Here is a 25,363-nt window from a genome sequence, read left to right as displayed (position 1 = left end):
TTTCTTTTCAAATTTTTGTTATGAAAATTTCCAAACAGACAAAAAAATCCATAATAATTAATTCTTAAGTTTATTCCCACGGCCCAACTTTGATAACCATCAGCATTGTTATTTTCAGAAAAACAAAATTGTTCAACTTTACCAGTACTAAGTAAAATCCAGATTTAGATTGACTAAACATTTCTGGATCTTCAAAAAATTCTGTCCTTGCTGAGTGGTGCTGGTGCACATATTTAATCCCAGCACTCAGGAGGCTAGCCTGGTCTACAGATTTCACTCTAGGACAGCCAGGGTTACACAGAGAAACTCTGTCTTGGAAAGCCAGAAACCAAACCAAACCAAACCAAACCAAAACCCTCAAGATTCTGTCCTCCTTGGACATGGTGGCACACGGCTGTAATTCCAGCTTCTCAGAAGGTTTAGGTGACACCTGGGCAGCAGAGTAGGATGGTATCTCCAAAACAAAGAAAGGAAGAAAACCAAAACACACTGCAGGACTTTGGGGAAGGTGTAGGCCTTTGCGACTCTTCTCCAGCCGCACCCCACTCCCCTTGTTTTCCTATCTGGAGAGGTTGCTGCATCTTATGTGGTAATGAGGATTCTGCCCACTTGAATTAATCACCTCCTGATTAAAGTTCCATTACGTAAATTTTGGGTGAGGCCATCTGTCCTAGTTTGCTTTGTATTGCTGTAAGAAACACCATGACCAAAAGCAACTTGGGGATAAAAAGATTGATTTCATCTTATGGCTTGTTGCCTGTCACCCAGGGAATTCGGGGCAGGAAGTCAAGGCAGGAACAGCAGATGCGTGGAGGACGGTGGGAGGTTCTGAAACCTCTGAGCCTGGCCCCAGTGATGCATTCCCTTCAGCAGGGCCGCACCTCATAAGCCTCCTCACATAGTGCAGCTGGGGACCACGTATTCAAGTGCCTGAGAACATGGGGAACAGTTGTTCAGACACCATATAGAATAAAGCTGGGAGCTGTGGCATATGCTGATAGTCCAGTTATGGAAGAAGCCAAGGCAGGAGGGTGACTTGAGCCTTGGGATTCTTTTTTTTTTTTTTCTGGTTTTTCAAAACAGGGTTTCTCTGTATTGTTTTGGAGGTTGTCCTGGAACTTGCTCTGTAGACCAGGCTAACCTCGAACTCACAGAGATCTGCCTGCCTCCGCCTCCCGAGTGTTGGGATTAAAGGCGTGAACCACCAACGCTGACTGAGTCTTGGGATTCTTAACCAACTAAGCAACATAACAAGAGCCCATCTCAGAAATGAAAAGGTGGAATAATTTAAATTTAATATTATATAGCCTTCATGATTGCTTCTTATTTTTTTATTTATTTGTTCAAGTTTGATCCAAACATTGCATCTGGTTAATTTTTTTAATTGTTTTACTCCTTTCTCCCCCTCTTATAATTTATTGGAAAATGTTTCATTATCCAGACTCTTCAGATTGAACCCCTTTGACATCACTTAACATGCTCATGTTGCTCTGACCTTTCTGGCAAACCAGCCGTTAGAGGTGGATGCTTAATTGGAGCCTAACTTTAATTTGCCTTTGGCCAGACTGTCTGACAGGTAGCTATTTCTTATTGCATCGTATCAAAAATAATCACTCATCAGTGGGTTTGTAATGCTCTTCAGGCTGGTTCATCTGTGAGACAGTGCCCTCTTGAGGGTTTGCCCTACTGACTTGAGTAGCCATTGCCAAATGCTCCTTGCCTAAATCTAGCATCCGTAAGGGAGGCCAGGATAACAAGTTTCTGCATGTGCCTTTCCTTCTATATTGATTTCTTCATTTTGTCTCCAAACAAACAAACAAAACAAATAAACAGAAAAACCCCAAAAAGCCCATTTCTGTGTCAGCTGAGTTCCTGTACATGCAGTTCATATAGGAAGACTTGTCCTTGTTTTCAGGTGGTATCTTAACATCCTCCAAAGGTGACCAGGAAACTTAAAGATACTAAAATAAAACTTTTGAAACTTAAAGATGTTAAGGTGCTTTTTGAGACAGTCTATGTAGCTCAGCTGATCCTAACTTGTGGATCATCCTTCTGCCTCAGCCTCCCAATTGCTGAGATTACAGGCATATGTCACTATGCCTGACTTAAAGCAAAATTCTTTGATATCATTTGACTTAGATAAGTGCTAAGTGTAGCCAGCTATGTGGTGTAGTTCATTAATACTTTCTTGGTATTTATTGATTTTTCAAAGAAAAGTACCATTGAATAATACCTTACAGAATGAGTTGGATAATCAGGGAACTATATTGTTCCTTTTGCTCTTTTAAGTTATGTGTGTATATACATATATATGTAAATATGTTTAGAATATAAACTTTTGGTTGCTAGAATTTACCTAATTTATACTATTGATTCTTCTTTTTTTTTAAATAAGATTTTGAATGCATTTTGGATAAACGAAAAAAACCTCTTCCTTATAGAAGCCAAAGCATAACTTCAGGGAAATCATCAGGAATACACTGGGAATCAAATACTTCAAGAGTTGAGTCAAGCCTTCCACCAGAGTCTGAGAGGTATATTTTACTTTTAAGCTATTTTTAATGGTTATATTCAGCATTATATTTAGCCTCTTTTATTAAGGGTTGATCATAACACTTGCTAATCAAACAACCCATACCATTTGTGTCTGTACTTTTGCCAGTGACTTCCTTCAGCTGTCCATGGGTCAGCAGTCTGTGCAGCCAAGTGATGACCTAGTTACCCTTAGCCAGGAGTGCAGTGTTTGCTTCTGTGTTCCGTACTCTTCTGCTTGGGGGAGCACTTAGCCTCTCCTACATTGCTGCTGTGCTCACACATCTGGTTAGACCATAGCATGTTGCTTTGACTTTATGGGTAAATTCCTTATAGAAGAATCTATCTCATAGTGCATGTTGGGCAAAGAAGCTCACGAGTGTTAGATGTTTTGCTATATAGTTTCTTTAAATGAAAAGGTTGACTTTAGTTACTAATTTCTTAAGTAGAAAAATAATTTGGAGCTGGGTATGGTGTGTGCCTTTCGTCCCAGCACTTGGGCGGTAGAAGCAAGAGGATCAGTAGTTCAAGGCTAGCCTGTATTAGTCACTTCTTTATTGCTGTGATTAGCACCATGCATGAGGCTCCTTAGACAAGGAACGGTTTATTTGGGGCTAATGGTTTCAAAGGGATAAGAGTCCCTCGCCATCCAGGCAGGGAAGCATGGCAGTAGATAGGGAGGCGTCTGGAGTGGCTGAGCGGGAACTCACATCGTGACCCAGGCAGATACAGAAGGAGATACTGATACTGATACAGATACTGATACTGATACTGATACTGATACAGATACTGATACTGATACTGATACTGGGAATGGCAGGTGGCTCTTCCCCCTCAAAACCCACCCTTAAATGACACACTTCCTCCAGCAATGCCACACCTCCCCAGGCTCTCCTAATAGAGCCACCAAATGTGAACCCAGTATTCCAATTCGAGACTGGGGACAATCATTCAAACCACCACACTGGGCTCCTTGATACTCTGTCACAGAGAATCAACAAAATAAAAATCCTTCTTATAGCCGGGCGGTGGTGGCGCACACCTTTAATCCCAGTACTCGGGAGGCAGAGGCAGGCGGATCTCTGTGAGTTCGAGGCCGGGCTGGACCGATAGCCTCCAAAACAATACAGAGAAATCCTGTCTCGTAAAAACCAAAAAAAAAAAAAAAAAAATCCTTCTTATTATACTGACTTATAGTCATGTAGCCTTTGTTTCTGTGAATAAATTCTTTTTCCTGAAAGGCTCATGGTTACTGATTACTTAAATCCTCATTTTGATTTTGGAAGTGACCATTTTTATTTTTTGTAGGATTGCTTTAGAATTTTTGGATGTAAGAGCCTTTTGTTCAAACATTCCTCACTTAAAAGGAAAATCTGCTATGAAGAAACGACATTTGGAAATTTTGGGCTATCGTGTTATTCAGGTATGCAACAGTCTTGTAATTCAGCCTCTAACAAGGCAAGTGGGGCAAGTGGGCCAGGCGCGTCTGTGGTCCAGCACTGTATGGGCAGAGATAGGCCAATCGCTGCATGTCTTTCTACCAGCCTAGTGGCAGGTCCCGTGAGAGACCTGGTCTATAGATTACATTCCAGGCCAGCCAGGGATACACAGAGACTTTGTCTCAAAAAAGAGATGTGATTTTACTGATTTACATATTTTTTTGCATGTTAGACATTATGAACAGGTTTTAAAAGGAAAAGGCTAATGTATCATGTGTAGACTATATAGGGGAAATGCCTTTTGCTGATGCTAAAGGGAATAAAGGGAGCTATGAGGCAGAACATATTTTCTAGGTGGTGGCAGGAAGAAAGCTCCATGTGGCTCCTAGGAGTTCAGAGGCTATGCTGCAGCCGCCACCTCTGGAGGCTCCCGCAGCCTTGGTGCTAAAGCTCTAAGTCTGCCCTGCTGTTTGTATAGCTGCTTTATCTATTTTGGAAATTGTGTGTGTGTGTGTGTGTGTGTGTGTGTGTGTGTGTCCAAGTGCTGCGCAGGTAAATGCAGGTGCCTATGGAAGCTGGAGGAGTTGAATCCCTTAGGTGCTGGAGTTCCAGGTGCTTGTAAGCCTCCTGACGTAGGTGCTGAGAACGTATCTTGGGTTCTCTGTATGAGCAGTGTGTGATCTTAACTGCTGAGCTATCTCTCCAGCCCATGTATATAGAATTAAACTTTATGTAAACACTCATTTGAAGCCGGGGCCTTTAATCCCAGCACTTGGGAGGCAGACTCAGGCTGATCTCTGTGAGCTCAAGGCCAGCCTGGTCTACAAAGCTACACAGAGAACACAGAGAAACCTATCTCGAAAACAAACAAACAAACAAACAAACAAACAAAAACCCCAACAACTCATTTGATTTCAAATAAATATCCAATATAAAATAAATGTTTTTAAGTTAATTTTTCTTTGTATCATTGTACCATTTAAATCCTTTATCACCTTATATGATTTCCTCAATATGTTAGCAGTTAGCAAGGGTTTATAAAAAAATTTTGGTTTTTTTGTTTGTTTGTTTGTTTGACTCACTGACTTTTTGAGACAGGGTTTCTCTTTGTAACAGTCCTGGCTGTCCCTGAACTCACTTTGTAAACCAGCTGGCCTCAAACTCACATAAGGAAAGCATTTTTAAGTGGATTGAAGCAGGACTTTTTCAGCCTTTATTATAAGACGGCATAAACTGTTTACAGAAGTAGTTTCATTACTGTTCGGGGAGGGACTCACAACTCTGTGTACCACAGGTAGGTCATCCTTTCAAGCATCAAAGTGTGACAACCTAAGAAATGACATAAACATCTTTACTCCATGCCTATATCTCTTACCATCCTCCCCCTCCCCCTACCCCCACCCCATCCCCCACCCCCAGCACAAACGTGCATACACACTTACAAACATGTGTAGAGCTTTAGCAAATTAGAGCCCAATAGAAATGCTCAGAGCTCACTGGCAGCTGAGGAGTCTGATGAAAGCTGTGGTTGCTCTCTTCCCCTTTAAATTGTTTAACATTATTTTAGTTTTTTAAAATGTATTTTTATTTTTTATGTATGTGGGTGTTTTGCCCATGTGTCTGTACACCACATGCATGCTTGGGGTCCAAGGAGGCAAGATGAAGTACTGCTTATAATTAGCTGTGACAATAAGGAATTACTCATTTAGACTGGTTTATTTTTATTTTCTTGTTTTAAATGTTGTTTTATGTATATGGATGTTTTGCCTGTATGTATGCCTGTACACACATGCCTGCTTGATGCCTTCAGAGGCCAGAAGAGGGCACTGGATACCCCAGAGCTGGAGCTACAGTTGTTCAGGGAATCAAATCCAGGTCCTCTGGAAGAGCAGCCAGTGATTTTAACCACTAAGCCATCTCTCTATGCCCAGTCTTTTTCTTTTATTTTTAAGTGGGAGGAATGTACTAGGATTGAGATATGGTACATGGTGTAGTCATACTGGTCTAGAACTCACTATGGTTTTGCCCAGTCTAGCCTTGAACATGTGACACTCCTCCTGGCTCAGCTTCTGAAGTGCTGGTATTACAACTGTGAGCCATCCTACCTGGCCTCTTTCCTATTTGAAGGGTGGGGAGTTGGGGAGCTAGTCAATAGCAGGCTTTTATTTATAACGTTTCTGGAGGCTGAGAAGTCCCAGATCGAGGGCCTGTCTCATGTGGTATCCATGGAGAGCCTGCTTCTGTATTGAGATGGTGCAGTCTCCCTGTGTCTGCCTTAATATTTTTAGCACAAAAAAATTCAACAACTACGAATCCTGGGTAACGAATCATATACATAGTCTTAGCTCATAACCTTAAGAGACCAATAAAATAATTTCTACATTTTATAACATGTTTTAAATCTCTGAGGCTATCATTAGAAAATTTATATGTCCCTTCACTGAAAAGAGCTGGCCCTGCCCCTCATGGGAGAGTTGCCTCCCCACCATACTATGGAGAGATGATGTCACCACTCACCACAGGTGTGGGAGAGCTGGCCCCAGTGGCAAGGGCATAGGACAGCTGACTCCACCCCTCACCTCAGTGGGGTGGTCTCAGTGCCCCCAACTGACCAGCTAAGCTACCACCCTGGCCCACATCCCGGTGGCCCACATCCCGGGCCTTGGGTTGACCCATCCTAACTTCTACCCCATGTGTGACCTGGAGTGCATGAAAGGATTGGTCTTGCAGAACAATAGCCACAGGATCTTCATGACTGGGGCAACATCAGGATAATGAGAGGAGTCTCGGTGAGAGTCCAGTGATGATGGTGTGCCAGAGGCCAGAGGCCTTGGACCAGCACAATGACTCACTGCAATGAACATTTGTGGGTGGGACTGATTGGACAGAAGGGTGTAATGTGTGACACACTGCAGCTCCCAGTGCCACTAGGACAAGTGAGGAGGTGTTGGAGAGGTGGCAAAGATGGAGGAGCAAGGTGGCTTTTGTTTCGTTTTTAATGAATTTGGGAGGGTTTCTTTGCTGGGGAATGCTGCATGGTAAGGGGCGAATATGGAAGGACTGGGAGGTGAGCGGGACTGGGGTGCATGATGTGAAATTCCCAAAGAGTCAATAAAGAAATATGTGATGCTGGATGGTGGTGGTGCACGCCTTTAATCGGAGTCAGAGACAGGAGGATCTCTGTGAGTTTGAGGCCAGCCTGGTCTACAGAGCGAGTTCCAGGACAGGTTCCAAAGCTACAGAGAAACCCTGTCTCAAAACAACAAAAGAAAACCAACAAACAAAAAGAATTGCTATAAAAATAATTTCTACATTTTATGAAATATAATAAATCTCTGAAGCTAACATTAGAAGGCTTATATATCCCCTCACTAAACCAGTAGGGAGCTCTATCTAATAGTGGGGAAATCAAGTTAAAAACATTCTGCTCTAAAGCTTTTATTCAAATGGATTACTTCCCCTGCAGGTCCCTTACTTTGAATGGAACTCTATGGCACTGTCAACGACGGACTCCAGGATGGACTACCTGAGAGAACGCATATTTGAGCAGGCCAGTCGTGATTGAGTTTCCATTTAAAATGACTACGGCATGCCACATTTCTATTTCCTTTACTTACGTGCTCTAACTCAATAAAGAAATGCTAAGTGCAAATATTCTGTGTTGGGAACATGCATGATGTGTTTGGGAATAACAAGAGGCCGGTTGTAGTTCGAGCAGATCAAGTGGGAAGTGTGGTAAAAGGTCAGAGGGAACGGTCAACAGCGTGTGACCTCATGGCTCCTCCAGGTGAGACGAGAAGCCATCGTACAGTTTTAAGGAATGCTAAGAACATATGTATTTTATAGTTATATTTTATCTTATTTTTTATCTTAAGTAGTCCTGGCTGGTCTTAATCTTGTGGCAGTCCTTCTGTCCTTGCTTCTTGAGTGCTGGGATTACAGGTATGTACTATCATGTCCAGCTGAGAACTCTTGTAGTGCGTGAGTTAATCCCAGCACTCTGGAGGTGAGGTAGAGGACTGCTGTGAGATAGAGGCCAGCCCAGGCAATAATAGAGTGAGACTGTCTCCAAACACTCTACCCCCCAAGAATTTCATAATGCACAATTTTAAATCTTTCTATTTTTCCTTCATGCATAAATGTTTTATTTTGATCAAATCCAAATCTACCTTTTACTCCTCCCAGCTCCTCCTGTGTCCCTCTCTGCCACCCTTGTTCTAACTTCGTGTCCTTCCTTCTTTCTCTAAGTGTTTGTATATGTGACATAGTGAGTCCATTCAGTGTTGCTGCAGGCACATGGGTAGAGGGCTGTCTAAAGTAGCCTGGCCTGGCCCCAAAGAAAGCTGACTTGCTCCACTACAACTGCTGTGGCTTCTAAACTAGGAGTGGGCCTTGTGAGCTCCCCCATCCATGCTTGAATCTTGATCAGCTTGATCTTGTGCAAGTCTTGTGTAGACAACCATAGCTGTTGAGAATTCATGAGTGCAAGTGCCTGTTACCCCAGAAGACACTGTCTGGCTCTGACAGCCTTCCCGCCCCCACAGACCCATTCCTTTCGCTGAGATGGGGGTCTATGGGGAGAGTAAGGTGGGAGGTGGGCAGCTGTTAGGACAAGCCTGAATTTGTGCAGACGTGTTGAGCTTAGTGGAGATGTCCACTCAGTGAGTTTGGAGGTCACAGAGAAGTCTATGCTCCAGAAAGACATGTGGAAGTCGTCACCAGTATTTAACACCAGAGGACTGCATGAAACCACTTTAAGGTGCTATTGGAGAAGAGTGTGAATGGAGGGGAGATGTGGGACCGTTCCCTCAGGGACTCTAGCATGAAGAGACCAGAAAGAAGAGCCAGCAAAGGAGGCCTGTGACGATCCGTCCTTACACAGGTGTGTGGTAGGATGCAGGTGACAGCTAGTTCATGACTTACACGGTTGAATCTGATGGCAGTGGACCATGGAGTCTGTTTCCACACCAAGATAAACAGTGGGTGTAGCGCCTTGTGACCCTCCAGATGGACTCTCACTGTGCTTCCTAAGCTGGGCTCGCACTCTGTGTTCCAACAGTCAGCCTCTGAAGAAGCCAGGGTTTCAGACAAGTGCCACCATGCCTGGCTCAGTCGTCGGAAATGTGGCCCATAAGCAGCCCTTTTGTGGAATATAAAGCTAAAAACCAAGCCAGTGACTAGCAACTTTCCATCACATCATTTTCAGCCCCGGAAGCTTAAAGACCACTCCCCGTTATAGCTGCTGTGGTTATGTTGTGAAGGCTATAGTTTGTTGGGTTTTAATTTAAGCATTTTGCCCGGCGGTGGTGGCGCATGCCTTTAATCCCAGCACTCAGGAGGCAGAGGCAGGCAGATCTCTGTGAGTTCGAGGCCAGCCTAGTCTACAGAGCAAGTGTCAGGACAGCCTCCAGAGCCACAGAGAAACCCTGTCTCAAAAAAACAAAAATTTAAGCATTTTATATTTGGGTCTAGACAGATGGATCAGCAGGTAAACATGCTTGCCTCAAAAACTGAGAACTAGAGTTCAAATCCTGGAACACGCACACACACGTACACACACATGTACACACACACACACACACACAGATTGGCATGTAGCATGCGTGCTCCTTCAGGAAGACGGGATGCAGACAGGAGTGTACATAGAAGCTTGCAGACAAGCTAGCTTGTAGTGCACAGTGGAGAAGCAGCAAAGAGACCGTATCTGTCGTGAGGTGGGAAGTGAAGACTGACACGTGAGCTTGCCCTCTGACCTCCACACGCACTGGCACATGCAAGCATGCACACATTGCATGCAGATACACACGAAAATGCTATGTGTTTTAATTTGGAAATAATATGCCAATGTCAAAAAAAGAAGAAATGGACGGGAGATGGTTCAGCAGTTGAGAGCACTGGCTGTTCTTCCAGAGGACCTGGAATTGGTTCCCAGCACCCACATGGCAGCTCACAATCATCTCTAGCTACAGTCCTCAGGGATCTGATGCCTTCTCATCTCCTTGGGCACTAGACAGGCATGTGGCGGTGCACAGACATACATGCAGGTGAAACACTCACACACATATATAAAAATTTTAAAGGGGGAGAGGGGGAAAGGCCATTGGATTTAACTAGACACTTTGTCTTTCAGATGAGACTCATTTATTATACTTCTTAAACAGCATTTCTAATCATCTTCATTATAATGTACAAGACTCCTGTATAGCTCAAACATGAGGAAAGGTTTCTGTTAGTCAAACATTTCTGCAGAATGTAGACATATGCAGTTCATTGATAATAGAAAACAAGTGCAAATGTACCTTAAGAATACAAAGGATTAGTACACAACTCAGATTTAGAAAGCTCACTTCTTTGAGTAAAGTTAGCTAAAGTACATGGTTTAACTGAATACTACAGTTCTTAGCAAATGGTTTTATACTTGGCATGGGAAAAAGCAGTGACTTTGAGATTTGGCTACACTGTTCACCTCATAGAGACCCTACATGAATCATTGTACAGGCTTAAAGACAGACAATAAACCATAGCCCTCTTGTCCCAACAAGCCACCTTCAAACTATTGTTTTTGTCACCTCATTTATAGCTTAGACAGTTTGAACAGATTTAAGCGTGTTGCTAGGCAACTAGCTCCCGAAGCATAACGTATTTCCTTCAACATCCCAGCCCATTCTTTTTTATCATCTTCATACCTGATGGAAGAAGAAACAAAAAACAAATAAGTAGTCTTTAATGAGAGCGATTTGTAGGTTTCTTTATGTTCAGTATAAAAATGGGGTCTCTGGGGGAAAGCCACACTGCTTCCTGCCAGACAAGGTGCCTTGCCTGGTAAGTGTCAACTGAATTCCTGTCAATGTATACACACTATGAACACAGAGAGGCAGGACTTCGGTAAGTTGTGATTTCAGTCGCTCCCACCTACTGGTGCATCATGTGGTACCTGATACAGTGCTGGCCCCTTCTCCTCTGTTGTCTCTGTGCCCTTGCCTCTGATTCAGAACTCGTGGTCTTCCTGTCCGAGCATTCAAGGTTACAGAGACACAATTTGCATTGCCTTAAATGTGTGCTTGACATCTCGCTGGAATTTGGAGGCTGTGTGGGCTATAGATAATGAGTTTGAGGCTAGCCTGGGCTATAGGATGAGTTCCCATCTCAAAATACAATGAAAATGTATTTTGCATACCACAATAGAAGGGTTGATAGGTTTAGAGTGTGGAATGCTGAGTTTGTTTTTGTGTTGTCCCTTTTTATGTGGGGATACACAGGTTCACTAGGAGGCAGGCAGTGGACAAGTGAATGGCCACCTGTCTCTAGGACAACAGCACTTAATTTATAGAGAGCACTTGCAAAGATTACTCAGAGAGGACTTGTTGTAATTGTTGCCTCCCGCTGCCCAAAGGTCAGTGCATTTTTTTTCCCGATACAGTGTTTTTCTGTGTAACAGTCCTGGCACTGGACCTCACTATTTAGAGCAGGTTGGCCTTCAACTCACAGAGATCCGCCTGCCTCTGCCTCCCAAGGGCTGGAATTAAAGGCGTGCACCACTACCTTTATTTTTATTTTATGTATATGAGTGTTTTTCTTTCTGCATGTATGTCCATGTATCATGTGTGTGCTGTGCCTGTAGAGGCTAGATAAGGGAGTTGGATCTCCTGGGACCACAGTTACAGAGCTGCCATGTGGGTGTTGGGAATCAAACTTGGTCCTCTGGAAGAACAGCCTGTTCTCTTAACCTCTGAGCCATCCCTCCAGCTCTGAGCGTCTGTATGTCTAGCAAACCCAGGTGTTGCTGATAATACTTTGACCTATAGTAATCCTGAGGTCTCAAGTTTGACTACCCAATGGAACCACCTGGAGATGTTAAAAAACAGCGCTGTCTGGTCCCTCCCCAGAGACTAATTTGGTCTTACATGTGACCTAGGGATGAAGGTCTTTAGAAAACTCAGAAAGTACTGCTTCAAAACTTGAGGATTGGGGCTGGAGAGATGGCTCAGTGGTTAAGAGCACTGGCTGCTCTTCCAGAGGTCTGAGTTCAATTCCCAGCAACCACATGGTGGCTCACAACCATCTGTAATGGGATCTGGTGCCCTCTTCTGGCCTGCATGAATACATGCAGACAGAACACTGTATACATAATAAATAAATCTTCAAAACAAAACAAAAAACACTTGAGGATTACCACTCTAGACATTACTACCCCAAGTTAGAAAACAACAGAATCATCCAAATTTCCATTGCTATTGCTAAGCAGGACAGTGATGGGTGTCTCCATCCACAACCCCTATTCTAATTGTTTTCAAGCTCTCTGACACATGTATAATCATTTTGGGGATCTGTCAAATTTCCAAAGGCCAGACCACCTTCCAGAGCAGCTAAATCACCATCAGCAGAGGTGGGCAAGAGAGCCTCATGCCTCTGGAAGCTCCGAAGTGACTCTACTGCACAGACAGAAAGCTGAATCACAGCTGGAGGGTACCTCTTGGAAGTTCTCATAGCAAAGGGAAGGGGCCCATTTAGCAGGAATCGCTTCACTCTTTTCCCTTTCTGCCTACTACTTCCTCTTGCTGGGGCAGGGTAGCTTTAGACTACGTCAGAACCTGTGTGAAGTTTAGATAGTGGATGGTACAGTTTCTCCCCATCAGTGTTTCTCAAACTCGTCTGCAAATCAGATCACCTGAGGTTTTAGGAAATGATTCTCAGCCCACCTCCAGAATCTGGGCATAATCCGTGTGTTCCTGCCTGGTCTGGTACGTTTAGAAGTGTTGCAGGGGACTGCTGTACAGTCAGGGTTGGGGTCACTGAAATTCTAGCCTCCTTGATCCTTGTAAATCTCCAGTTTCTTTCCTCTTCTGAGGGAAAGCAAGGTTGCAATGAACTATGTTGTATAGTCATCTTTTACCTCAACACGAGTTACCACACATAAGGAAAGGATTAAAAAAAAACTTTGTATCTATAATTGAATTATAGAGCTGAGATGCCCTGGTGCCCTGCTTTGAACTGTCTTCCCATCAGGAAATGCCCAAGGCACAGGAGAGTAATTTGATGAATCTACTAGCTTTTCTGCCCTACAGCTCACCGGAAGGGAATAAAACACCTACTGGTTTGGGTTGAGAACAAATGATACTCACTTTTTAGTCTCAAGTGTAGTGCTCTGCCCTCACTATCTGATTGGTCATAAACAAATGTGTACCAGCAAGTCAGCTAGGAGTCTTGCTAAACTGCCACTTCTGATTCAGGAGGTCTGGGATTCTGCGCCTCCAAGCAGCTTCCAGGGATGCCAGCGCTGCTGCTGTTCTCCAAGCTATACTCTGGTGAGCAGGGGACTGGTCTGAGAAAAGGCCATTTGAAGACCTCCAGCCTTGGGAGTGTGGTTGGCCCTGAAGCTGATGGGAGAGCATGGGCGTGGCTGTTTCTAGGAGTGTATGTAGCCTGGACTCACTTAGTCTCTCCTTAGACACCCAGGAGCCCCCTCCATTAAGTCAGACGTCAAGCACAGTGCCTGGGTTGGCTTCAGGAACCATTATGGAGTAGTGCCCTGATGGTGGCCTGTCAATCACTAGACTCCCTGCACAAGACTATGGTCTCCAAATGGAACTTACGTTCCTGTGACCTCTGGGATGTATCTTGGTTTCCATTTGATATTTACTGTATCTGACACTATGGTAAAAGTGTGCCCTGCCCTTTAAAAGACATTCTTTGACTAAAATAGTTCAGTTGGGTAACCACTGCATATTTGGGAGAATTGCCCAGCAGCTGTCTGGGTGATAAAATGGATAGCTACTTTTACTTTTTTCTTTTTAAACAAGCATCTACTATCTGATGATCAAACAATTGAAAGAATAAATTAGAGTTAATGAACTTATGAAAAACTGAATAGGCTAAACATTTCTTCAGTGCACTGTTTTTTACTTTTTAAAATAATTTTAAAATTATCATTATATTTTTAATGTGCATTGGTGTTTTGCGTGCATGTATGTCTGTAGGAGGGTGTCAGATCCCCTGGAACTGGAGTTATAGATAGTTGTGAGCCATCATGTAGTTGCTGGGAATTGAACCCAGGTCCTCTGGAAGAGCAGCCAGTGATCATAAGTGCTGAACTATCTCTCCTGACTCAAGTGCTATGTTTTCTTAGGAAAAGAACTACTCTGAAGGAAAATAAACCACTCTGCCCTACCGAGTTACTGGAGCCTTACACCCTTAAAGCTGGAATTGGGCAGAGAAGCTCAGCTATCCTGATTTAACAAACCTGCCTAGGGCTGGAGAGATGGCTCAGCAGTTAAGAGCACTCACTGGCTGTTCTTCCAGAGGACCCAGGTCTGACTCCCAGCACTCACATGGTGGCTGGCAGTTGTCTGTAGCTCCAGGTCTAGGGGATCCAGTGCCCTCTTCTGGCCTCCAAAAGCACCAGACATACATATAGGAAAAGCACCCATATACATAAAATAACATTTTTTAAAAAATTAAAAACAAAACATAACAAAAGCAAAAAGCCATTCTGGATTATTTCTTTCCTTAATCACAAGCAGTACTTGATCAATAAGTAGCATATTCAGAAGTTCAGTTAGGCTTGAAGTATATAGTTTACCATTGAGAAATAGCTTACATGATGGGAAAATCTGGCTTTTTTTACTGCAAACTTTTTATCAGTTATCTGACTTAATACTTGGTTCAAAGAGTTAGACTGGGGAACACTTACTTCCATATGTCATTGACTTCGGTGGGTGCAAACTCTTTTGATTCCAGTTGAATCATTGCAAAACCGCCGATGGCGTACAGAGATCCAGCCAGGCTGACCAGGCTGATGGAGCTTCTTTCTTGGGGAAATTCCGTCATTACTTCCCACCTAGGCATTTTAATGAAAATGCAGTCATCATAAAATGTGCAGACATACACCATTTTGATGTAATTTTGTTATTTTTAAAGGATGTGTGTGTGCACATGTGTGTGTACGTGCACATGTGTGTACGCACATACACATCCATAAATAGGTATAAAACTAAAAGCACAGCGGGCTTATAGTCTTGTGTGCATGTTTACACTTTTTTAATTTAGACAGGGTATCACTATGTAGCTCTGGCTGGCCTGGAACTCAAGGTACTGTCTGCCCTCCCTAGTACTGCCAATCAAAGGTGTGCCCCACTGTGTCCAGCAGAGCTAAGCTTTTTGTATTGGAGCATTCACCCCCGTTATTCAGTCTTCAAGAACATCATTTTAGATTATTATTTAAATCTATTTCCTTAAAAATTCTTTGTGATTTGCAGATATGAAAATAATTTTGGAATCATATATATTTGGTTTCTCAAAAAAGTAATAACACTGCTCTAATTTTTTCTTTTGGTTTTGAGACAGGGTTTCTGTGGCTTTGGAGGCTGTCCTGGATCTAGCTCTTGTAGACCATAATGGTCTCGAACTCACAGGGATCCTCCTGCCTCTGCCTCCTGAGTGCTGGAATTAAAGGCATGGGCCGCCACCACCTGGCTACTAATACTAATGGAGGAATATACAACAACTCACCAACGTTGTGTAAGCTCAAAAATTTAGAAAGGTTACTTTTATATAAAAATATCAGTCAAGTATTTTTTCACATTAATCCAATAAAAACTTAAAAGTAAAAAAATTGAGAAACTTATACTCATCATTTATGAGTGTTAATAGTTAACAAGTGAAAATTTAAATTTTTCTGTTTGTTTTTTTTTTGAAACAGGGTTTCTCTGTGTACCCCTGGCTGTCCTGGAACTCACTCTGTAGACCAGACTGGCCTTTAACTCACAGAGATCCACCTGCTTCTGCCTCCCATGTGCTGGGGTTAAACATATGTGCCACCACTTCCTGGCCAAAAATATCTTTTAATTTTTAAACTACGTGTTCTCCATCAATTCTCTTAAGACATGTGTACCTATCTTTGTTCATACAGCTTTTCAGAGATAATAATGCCTTTGCTAAATGACTGAATGTATAAATTTAGTGCAGAGTCAAGCAAACAGTGTGTCAGCATTAAGTCATGAGTAATACATTCCAAATGACAAGCACACAGTATGGGGAGTTGTTGGAAATACTTCCTTTAACCCAAGGCTCTCTGGCTTTCCTTCCCCATGCCTTAGATGGTGCACCTGCCACCCAGATTCAACAACTGAATGTACAAGACCCATATGCTGTAGCAGAGCAGCTTACTTATTGGTCTTGAGGTCGAAGGCTTCAACTGAGGCCGAAAGACCATCCTCCGTGACACCTCCCGCGATTACAATTTTGCCTTTATGGATTGCCACTCCAAACATGGAGCGAGGGGTTTTCATTGGAGCCAGATCTTTCCAGTCTCCCTTTTTGGGATTGTAGATAAACACTCTGTTGGTACACTTTCTGTGAACAACAAAAAAGAAAAAGACAACGAATGTTCCTTTTAGAGTCTTCTTTCTGTGAAAGCAACCTAACAGTTTGGTTTCGTTTGTGAGGGAGTGCATAGCACTTCATTTAAAGGATTTGGGACTGCCTGGGGCAGGGGATATAGTCTAGTGACAGAGTACTAATGAAGCATGTGTGACTCTAGTTCCGGGTGACCTAAGCGCTCTGGCCTCCAAGGGCACCACGCACATACACGATAACCAGACATACATGACACAAAGCACCCCCACACATAAATAAATATTAAAAAAGACAATTATGACAAAGCCTGGTTAGATCAGAATAGAGAATCATATTCTAGGGCCATTCAGTGCTCCCCCTACCCCAGGCCTTGGGATTGGCCTCAAGCCTTCCATGTTCTAAGAAAAGTGCTATTGAACCACACCCCCAGCATCAGCCCCCTCTTTAGTTCATTTCAAAATTCTTGACCTTGACATTTGCCAAGAAATGCTGTCTAGGTAACCAGATTCTCAAGATTGATACATTATTTCTGGCAAACCTGAATGCTGCTTATTGACATATTTATTACAATTTAAGTCATTTTGGCAAAATGCCAATGTCTCCAAAGTCATAACACAATGAATAGATTGTTCATTCCTTTACTCAGAGAAAAAGTTCAAATTAAGAGTGCATTTACTGTATACATCCTTGGTTATTCATTTGATGGACATAGCAAAGATTAAGGAAGAGATTTAATCTCAGGATATCTGTGAATGTGGAAAGATAGAATAAAAAATCATTGCATGTTAAGGCACTTTTCTGTGTTGTAATTTATTTCAATTGAATAAAACTGATTTTAATAGACACAGGAGTTCATATTTGACTGCTCTTCCTGCTATGGCTGTGCATCTTTTGTTATTGTTTTTCTTTGTTTTGAGATGGGGGTCTTGCTGTGTCACCTAGATGGTCAGAAATCCTGGGCTCAAGTGATTCTCCGGCCTCAGGCTGGGACTACAGGTTCATGCCACTGTGTCTCACTGTATCCTTAAAATTCGTGATTTAGGTCACCTTTGCATGGCTGGACAGCTCTATTAATAATTAGCCTAGACAAATGATAAACCAAGTAATGGTGTGTTTTCTGGGATGGGAGATTTCACACTGTAGGCAGAAGATGATCATTTTACTAGATGGGCTACTGGCTTAACAGACCTTGGGAGCACTCTCTGAGATGTAAGATCTCTTTCCTAACTTAAGTTTGCCTCGAAGCCAAGAAATAAACTGCACTCTTTTCAATTACTGTGCTTTTCAGTTTCAAACTGATATAAATTCTCTCCTATGCACATAAAGTACAAATCCATATTATTTTCTGTTCACTATCTGGCTAATGGACGCACTTCAATGCCATGCTAAAGAGTGCTTGGAAGCTGGGCAGTGAGTGGCACATGCCTTTAATCCCAGCACTACCGGGAGGCAGGGGGATCTTTGAGTATGAAGCCAGCCTGATCTACAGAGAGGGTTCTAGGACAGCCAGGGCTACACAGAGAAAACCTAGAAGAGTACATTGGAAATTTCTATCCACTGGGGCCTGAGAGATGGCTCAGCAGATAAAGGCACCTGCCCCTTTATCCTGATGACTTGAGTTCAGTCCCCAGAGCCCACATGGTGGGAGGAGAACTAGATCGTCAAAGCTGTCTTCTGATCTCCACATGTGTGCTGTGGGAACTGCACACTAATAATAACAAAATAAAAGATTAAATGTTTTCTACTTATGGGGAGCTCTTGAACCCCAGACTGATGGCTGAGAGGCCAACAGGGAACTGATCCAGACTCCATGAATGTAGTGTCAGTGAGGAGGCCTCAGCAATCTCTGGGGCCTTGGGTAGAAGATCAGTGTTTACCATGGCGTATGAATGAACTTTGGGAGCCCATTGCACATGGAGGGTTGCTCTCTCAGCCTCGACACATGGAGAAGGGTCTAGGTCCTGCCCTGGATGAAATGACAGACTCTGGAGATCCCCCCAAGGAGAGCCTCACCCTCCCTTGGGAATGATGTGGGGACTGGTGGGGGACTAGGAGGGCTGGGGGAGGGACAAGGGAGGAGGGGTGGGAGAGGGAGCTGGGACTGACATGTGAAGCATTCATGTTTCTAATTTAAATAAAAACATATATTGAGGGAAAAAAACCTCCATGACTTGCAGTTTTAACTCTGTATTCCTACAAATAAACACAAGACTATATACAACAAAAAATGTTTTCTACTTATAGTTAATTGAATAAGGAAGCCTACTGCTCTTAATGTAATAAAATGTGGTTATAAAGCAGCTAAATAAAAGACTGACTGTGTTCCTAGGTAGCAGTTAATAAAAGACTGACTGTGTTCCTAGATGCTGCTTTTCTCTTATTAGGTTATGGTTATGGTAATATGCTCATCTGGCAGTATACAACATCCTATTTTTTCAAAAATAATTACAATTTCTTCTAATAACTTTAAAGCTATATTTGCAATTTTTATCTGCAAAATATGTGAGAGCCAAGTCCCATTTCAGTATGTAGTCTCAAACAAAGTCAGAAACTCTTGCAATACTCACTTGGATATGAATCAAAAAGAAACTTCAGGGCACTTACTTGTCGTCTGTCTTTCCGCCTAGACAGTATATCATCCCATTATGTGAGATCACATTGTGACCATAAACTTTAATAGGGAGGGTTTTCACTTCACTCCATTTTGCAGCCCTAGAATTAGATGATAACAGAATTCATGTTCCAGCTTGTGAAAATATAAATTTGTTGTCAGCATGCTTAGGTAACAGGAATATTATGTCAACTTACACAGGGTCATAGCATAAGACGGAATCCAGGGAAGCCTCTGTTTGAAGGTCTTTGCCAGCAACCACATAGATTTTGTCATCCACCTCTCCCAGACCAAAGAGACACCTGGCTGATGGCAGAGGTGGAAGTCCTACCCACTCAGATGTTATGCTATCAAGCTGAAAAAAATGAGTTATAGAGACTATTAACTAAAAAGTACACAAATATTTCATGTATTGTTTAAAATTTACAGAGGTCTAAGATCTTGCAAAACTACAATCCTAAAGCATCCTATTTTAGCTCAGAAGTACTAAAAAGAATGAGAAAATCTACTTGGCCTATGAAAAATTATGCCCCTCCCCCCAAAGCCCCAAGACATCAAGAAAGGAAAGAGAATAAAATACAGCTGCTAGGTTAGTTAGAACTGTGCCGTCTCTTGTTCAGTTTTCTGAAATTGCCTTGTTCCGTTTTGAAACAAGGAATCTTAATATTTTTGGGACGCTGGGTAAGACGTGTCTGCGGCAGGGGTCACAGTATGCAGATGACCCCTGGATGCTATATTTAACACACTCCCAGAGCCAGCACCCGGGACAGCTGGGCTTGTCGCTCAGTCCACAGACAACAGACAGACTGGACAGTGTCCTTTTTCTGTCTTTTAAACATGGCTAGGTTCCCTGTGTTTTATTGTTTTTGGTACAGGAAAATACTCACTTCAATACCCTCATTTTGGGTGGAGTCACCTTAAATAGTCTGTTTCTGGTTTATACTAAGTAGTAATCTGGCTTGCTGCCAGCCCTGCCATGGCCCCGTTAGTTCCTCTCTCTGGTGATGATGGCCTGGGTGGCCTTTGTTTCGGTATTTACTTTCTAAAATCTTAACATACTGCTTTTTGCATTTTAGGGCACACCACCAAGGAAACTCTTTCTGAGGGGTGTAGCTGCAGGTCTGTGTGCCTCTTCCAAACAGCAGGAGAGAAATGCATCAAACTGAGATTCACTGCACATCCAGTATAGCCAAGAATGGGAAAGACTGTGGCAGTGGTGGCAGAGACACGGAGGGACATCCGAGGAGGCCTCTGTGCTTCTGGTCTAGTGTGTCAGTCAAACAATGTCCTGAGACCACATTACATGCCACGGCATGGGTTTAATCCCTTGTCTGCACAGCACTGGCTTTGTGGTCTCCCATTTCAGCATCTAGATAGTGACTACATAATATTTACATTCTTAAAAAATCTCTGGTGAAGAAGGTATCATAGGGTTCAGTGGGGTGGAGATTCCATGTGCAAAAACCTGGGTTTGATTCCTAGCACAGCAAGGGGCTAGGGTGGAGAAAGTGCTATGTAATAGAGTAGAAATCACAACAAAAATGTTTGGGAGTCTGACTTGAAGAGTTTAATCCAAATGCTCAGACAGGAAATCTCATTTGGTCTTCCTGGTAAGGAAGATGAGAGGTTAAATGACTTGCCCAACTTCACAATGACTTTTCAGGTTGTTTTAATACCATATTGTTGACATCTATAGGTGTTTTGTTGTTTGCTTGAGACTGGGTCTCATTAAGAAGCTTGGGTACTTTTTTTTTTAATGGATCAACAGCTAGCACAGTCCCAGACCCGAGGACCCAGTTCCTATAGAGACTCTGCAGTACCTACCTTCGTCTCTTACTGTGGGAGCACTTTCTATAGCAGATGATCAGTAGTTGCCAGCCAGTCCCTTTAGTGGATGAACTCTTAAGCTTTGTTACCTTCCAGATCCCAGTTTCCTTACTGTTAAAATTAGAGCTCATACCTAGAATCTCAAAGCTTAGTGCTGTCTAAACTTGATGAATCACTTCACAGAGGGAAAAACAAATCTTACTAAGGCCCCAAATTCCCATAATCTACTTGCAGCATATACCAAATATCAATTCACTTTAACACACCTCACACATGCAGCCAAGCAGAAAACACACACACACACACACACACACAACCTGAGATTCTCATACAAAGCTCTTGTTTATGGCTTTAATTCAGGTATCTTGTTCTAGGTTTGTGCCTTTTAGAAGTGACAATTCAGTTGCCATTCCAACTTTGTGTAGCTGTTTCAGTGGCTCATGCTTAGATGGGTAATCTCACTTGGAAACTGAAGCACAGTACAGGAAGTAAGAGGATGGAGAGAATAAAGGTTAAAATGAGTCCTTGAAAATGAGAGTGTGGGTTCTGGATATATTTTAAAAGGTGTGTGTGTGTGTGTGTGTGTGTGTGTGTGTGTGTGCAAACTATACCAATGAGCTAGGCCCTTAGCCTTATAGTCAACATACTAGTGTGTGTGTGTGTGTGTGTGTGTGTGTGTGTGTGTGTGTGTGCAAACTACAACAATGAGCTAGGCCCTTAGCCTTATAGTCAACATACTAGTGCGAAGTGGAATGAAGCCTGCAGGAGTGTTGTAAAACTGGTCTATGCCGGAATTGCTTGTTGAAGCTATGATTGTATCATATAGGGATCTGCTGCCTGCCTAGCTATCCATTTGTGTTTTTTACTTTCTGGATATATTTACAATGTTTTTCATTGGATTTCTAAAGTTAATCTGAATCTGAAATTCAAGCATGGGGAAATTTCTGGGCCACATTGAAATAATTTTGCTGTGTCTTTCACTGGAACTTAGAAAATTAAGAAACATGATTAGTATATATTATTACTCCATTTTCTTGAGATTAGAAGAGTTGGCGAAAGGCAGTATTTTGTGAATGCATGGAATGTGGTGTACTTTGAGAGCAGGCAGTGAGTGGTATGATACTCTACACTTGCTTATCTCTGGCCTTTCCAGTTTAAGTGACCCAAAACCCCAGGCCATGATTAGCTATGACCTAAACAAATTCTTACTGAGCCAACCACAAGCCATGAAGTATTGATATTGGCAATACTGGAGGTGGATGTTGTTACCGAGTGACTCATAAGTTGCTAGGTACAGCCTATTGCTGGCATGAAACAAATTCTCCTCAAATGGACTAGAAAAGGTCGGTTAGTTGAGGAAGATTTGCTTTCCTGGAAGTTTTATGGTTACGCCAAACATGATTAAGTTATAATACCTACCTCTAACTGATCAAATATATGTATTATTGTAAACAATGCCTTCTAAATGCAATTCAAATAGTGACACTTGTGGAGTCAGGTTTTTTTCCCCCTCATATAATCCAAAGTATACAGAATATGTACTAGAGTCCTTTCTTTTTCATTAAAATCTTTTATACAGTAACAATAAATTAGAAATGAATGTTACTTCCCTCAACCTATTAAAGGGGGAAAGTAGAAAGGCAGGATAATTCCCACTTCCTTGCAGTGTGTAAGGCACTTTGGTAAAGGCAAGTAGCATTGTTTAGTTAAAGATCCTAACCTACTTATCAGGTAATAGTTTTAAATATTATAAATTTAGCACCACTAAAATACAGAACTTTGAAAAACTGTAATTACCAGCAGCTATACAGCATTTGGAGTCAAAGAATGGAAAGAAAATCTTGAGTTGTGAGTTAGATACAAGGACTTCCTTCACGATGCCTTTTACTATTCTTTTTTCCGAGACAGGTTTCTCTGTGACTTTGGAGCCTATCCTGGCACTAGTTCTTGTAGACCAGGCTGGTCTCAAACTCACAGAGATCCACCTGCCTCTGCCTCCCAAGTGCTGGGACTAAAGGTGTGTGCCACCACTGCCCGGCTGCCTTTTACTAAATATTAAGTTGAATATTTCCACCAACTCTTTAAGTCCCAAATGTAAGAGAGTGCGGCAGGCTATCAGTTTGGGCAATACGTAAGCAGCCCCCTCAGATTCACCAAGACGCTAGTGGGTGGTGAGCAGCCGCCTCTGCTAACTCACCTGGAAGAAGTAGGACTGGAGAGGTTGGGCTTTATTCTCCTCATCCACATACAGCCCTCCGACCACATAGATCTGATTCTGTTGGGTAACAATACTGGAATGATTTCTGGGGATCTGCTCTGCCAGGGCAGTAAGGTAACATTCATTTTCCGTGGGGTCGTAAGCCACTGCTGCTGTGTCATTGATCAAGAGGATGAGATCTTTGACGAACATTCCATGTCTGGGGATATCGTTCAGGTAACCAGGAAGTAAGTCTTCATCACCAACATCACCATTCACCCCCTCTGCCCCTGCCTTCTCTGCATTTTTGCTAGGTTCCGGGAGTTTGCCTGCAAAAGCATCTTTTAGAACTTTGATTTTTTTCTGGACTTCGGGGTTGCTTTTAATTATGTCATCTTTCTCGACATGATCTTTGAAGTATTTTTCTGCCATGAGGCGGAAACGAATGCAATCAAACACTTCGCTAAGGTTTTTCGCCCTGTTTTCTTTGTCTGTCCGCACCCATTTCATCACTGCCTCAAACACTACCTCCTCCTTCTCTATGTTGAGGCTGTCGTTTGAGATGACCGAGATCAGCTCCTGCGGAGATAGCTGCATGAAGTCTTCTTCCTTACAAATCTGCACAAAGCGATCCGACACAAACTCCCGGGCAGAAATGGCCAGTCTCGGACAGTCAAGAAGCAGCCCCAATCTTAGGATGGCCAGGCAGTTACCGGGAGCCAGTCTTTTCTGAAGGTAAGACACACAGACGGTGAAGACCGAGGGGATCTGGAAGCGGCTGGACAGGGCGAAGATGTCTTGCACGTTTTCATCATTGAGGTCGATACTGGCCGAGTACAGGTATTTGATGATCAAGTCAAGTACAGCGGGGTCCACATTGTCTAGCACCACCTCCTTTTTCTTCTCCTCTTCAATTTCAGATAGAAAATACTCACGGAAGTAAGGGCTACAGGCAGACAGTATCAGTCTGTGGCAAGGAAGACTTTTGTCACCTGCTTTTAGGGTGCAATCGATGAATTTTTTCTCTTCCAGGAGATCTTTTAGACCATCCTGAAGAAGGGTGGATTGGTAAAGCCGGAGTTCCTCTGCAAGCTCCCGCTGGGAATCCATTCTGTGAGGAACCTGGGTAAGGAAGGGGACACTGAGGGTCTTCGCTCCTAGCTGCACACAGGTCTAGCTGTAAAAGGGCCGATCAGTGTGCTCTGAGCAGCCTGAAGCCTTTGCAATTTAATCCCGTCGGCTAAATATAGACACCAGCTCTAACGCCGGGAATTTAGGAGAGCTGGCTTGGAAAGGAGAGCTGTTCAGCTGTCTGAGATTGAAAGTAACAACTGAGACTTCTGGTCACTAAGGAAACTGCTAAGAAACAAGACATTCAGGTGAAGTGGAAAGCTTTGAAATATAGAAAGCCTTGGAACGTATGTTAATAAAGGGCGGCCACAACAAAATGCTTACTGAACTAACAGAAAAATGGATCCTAAAAATGAGTCACTCCTCTAAAAATGGCCTAGTGGCAAGCTACTTGGCTGTCTGAATTAATGATGCCAAGGTCAAGAATATGAGGTGAGTTCATTTCAATTCTCATAAGCTATGAGTCCAATGGTTTAAAATGTTATAACGCAAAATGTTATTTTCTACTCAAGGCAGATAGAAATTTCTTTTTCAAGTAGGGAACGTAAAGATGTTTATATACTTAATAGTTTTATATAACCTTTAAAATGATACTCCATCATAACTGGAATAACATATGCAGAGAAATCTGATTTTCTAAAATATTCTAAATTATCTTTATTTTCAGGTAGGAACACTATAATTACTACTAAGCTGTCAAATTCATTTACACTCTGTCTTGCCATACAAGGGATATGAAGTGACAAACTAATACAAAAGGGTAAAATAAAGACAAAAGTTTAAAAGGAATTAACACCAGAGAGAAATAGCTAAGTCTTTGGGGAAAGAAAAGACCCACACACATATGACTACTGGGAATATCTTATAACTTTAAGTGCTAAAATTAAAGGTTCACAAAAGAAAGGTTAAAAATGGAACAGATGCAACCCTATGAGAACAATGCTGTTCCCAGTCAGTGCAGTCAGCATGCGCTGCTGCACCATCCGTATGATTTAGAAAGCAGGCCTTATCTAAGACAGCATGGTTTAGAGCCAAGCCTTATGGTGCTGTTGGTAACTGGGACACCATATGGAATGACGATGTGATGTAAAGAACTCAGCCAGGCATAGTGGCACCTACCTGTAATCCCAGCACCTGTGAGGTGGAGGTGGGAAGATTACCAACTACGTAGTGAGTTCAAGGCCAGCCTGGGCTATGCGAGACCCTCTCATGTCTCCCAAGTGTTCATTTTATCTAGATGGTGTTGTAAAATTTTTCATGAAGTCCTTTATT

The 25,363-nt window shown here is 42.7% G+C and overlaps 2 protein-coding genes across 3 annotated transcripts in view; one reads left to right on the top strand and one right to left on the bottom strand.

Annotated features, from left to right (window-relative positions):
- Window positions 1–7,623, top strand: part of Fastkd1 (FAST kinase domains 1) — a 29,494-nt gene extending 21,871 nt beyond the window's left edge. For both annotated transcript variants that reach the window (XM_040745512.1, XM_040745511.1), the window contains 3 exons: window positions 2,396–2,534; window positions 3,841–3,955; window positions 7,438–7,623. In XM_040745512.1, the coding sequence (XP_040601446.1) occupies window positions 2,396–2,534; window positions 3,841–3,955; window positions 7,438–7,536 (353 nt within the window). In that variant the 3' untranslated portion in view covers window positions 7,537–7,623. The remainder of the gene's footprint in view (window positions 1–2,395; window positions 2,535–3,840; window positions 3,956–7,437) is intronic.
- A 2,472-nt stretch (window positions 7,624–10,095) lies between these two features.
- On the bottom strand, window positions 10,096–24,172 carry Klhl41 (kelch like family member 41). Its single transcript, XM_040745513.1, has 6 exons — window positions 22,961–24,172; window positions 19,134–19,291; window positions 18,930–19,037; window positions 16,137–16,322; window positions 14,662–14,808; window positions 10,096–10,657 (listed from the first exon to the last, which is right to left on the bottom strand). The coding sequence occupies exons 1-6, from the start codon at window positions 24,068–24,070 to the stop codon at window positions 10,546–10,548; spliced, it is 1,821 nt and encodes a 606-aa protein (XP_040601447.1). The 5' UTR covers window positions 24,071–24,172; the 3' UTR covers window positions 10,096–10,545.
- Window positions 24,173–25,363: the final 1,191 nt, after the last annotated feature.

This window comes from Mesocricetus auratus, unplaced genomic scaffold, assembly GCF_017639785.1.
Source record: "Mesocricetus auratus isolate SY011 unplaced genomic scaffold, BCM_Maur_2.0 Super-Scaffold_100004, whole genome shotgun sequence".
Lineage (NCBI taxonomy): Eukaryota > Metazoa > Chordata > Mammalia > Rodentia > Cricetidae > Mesocricetus > Mesocricetus auratus.
The sequence above is the reverse complement of the archived record's forward strand: the minus strand, read 5'-3'. Positions and strand labels throughout refer to the sequence as shown.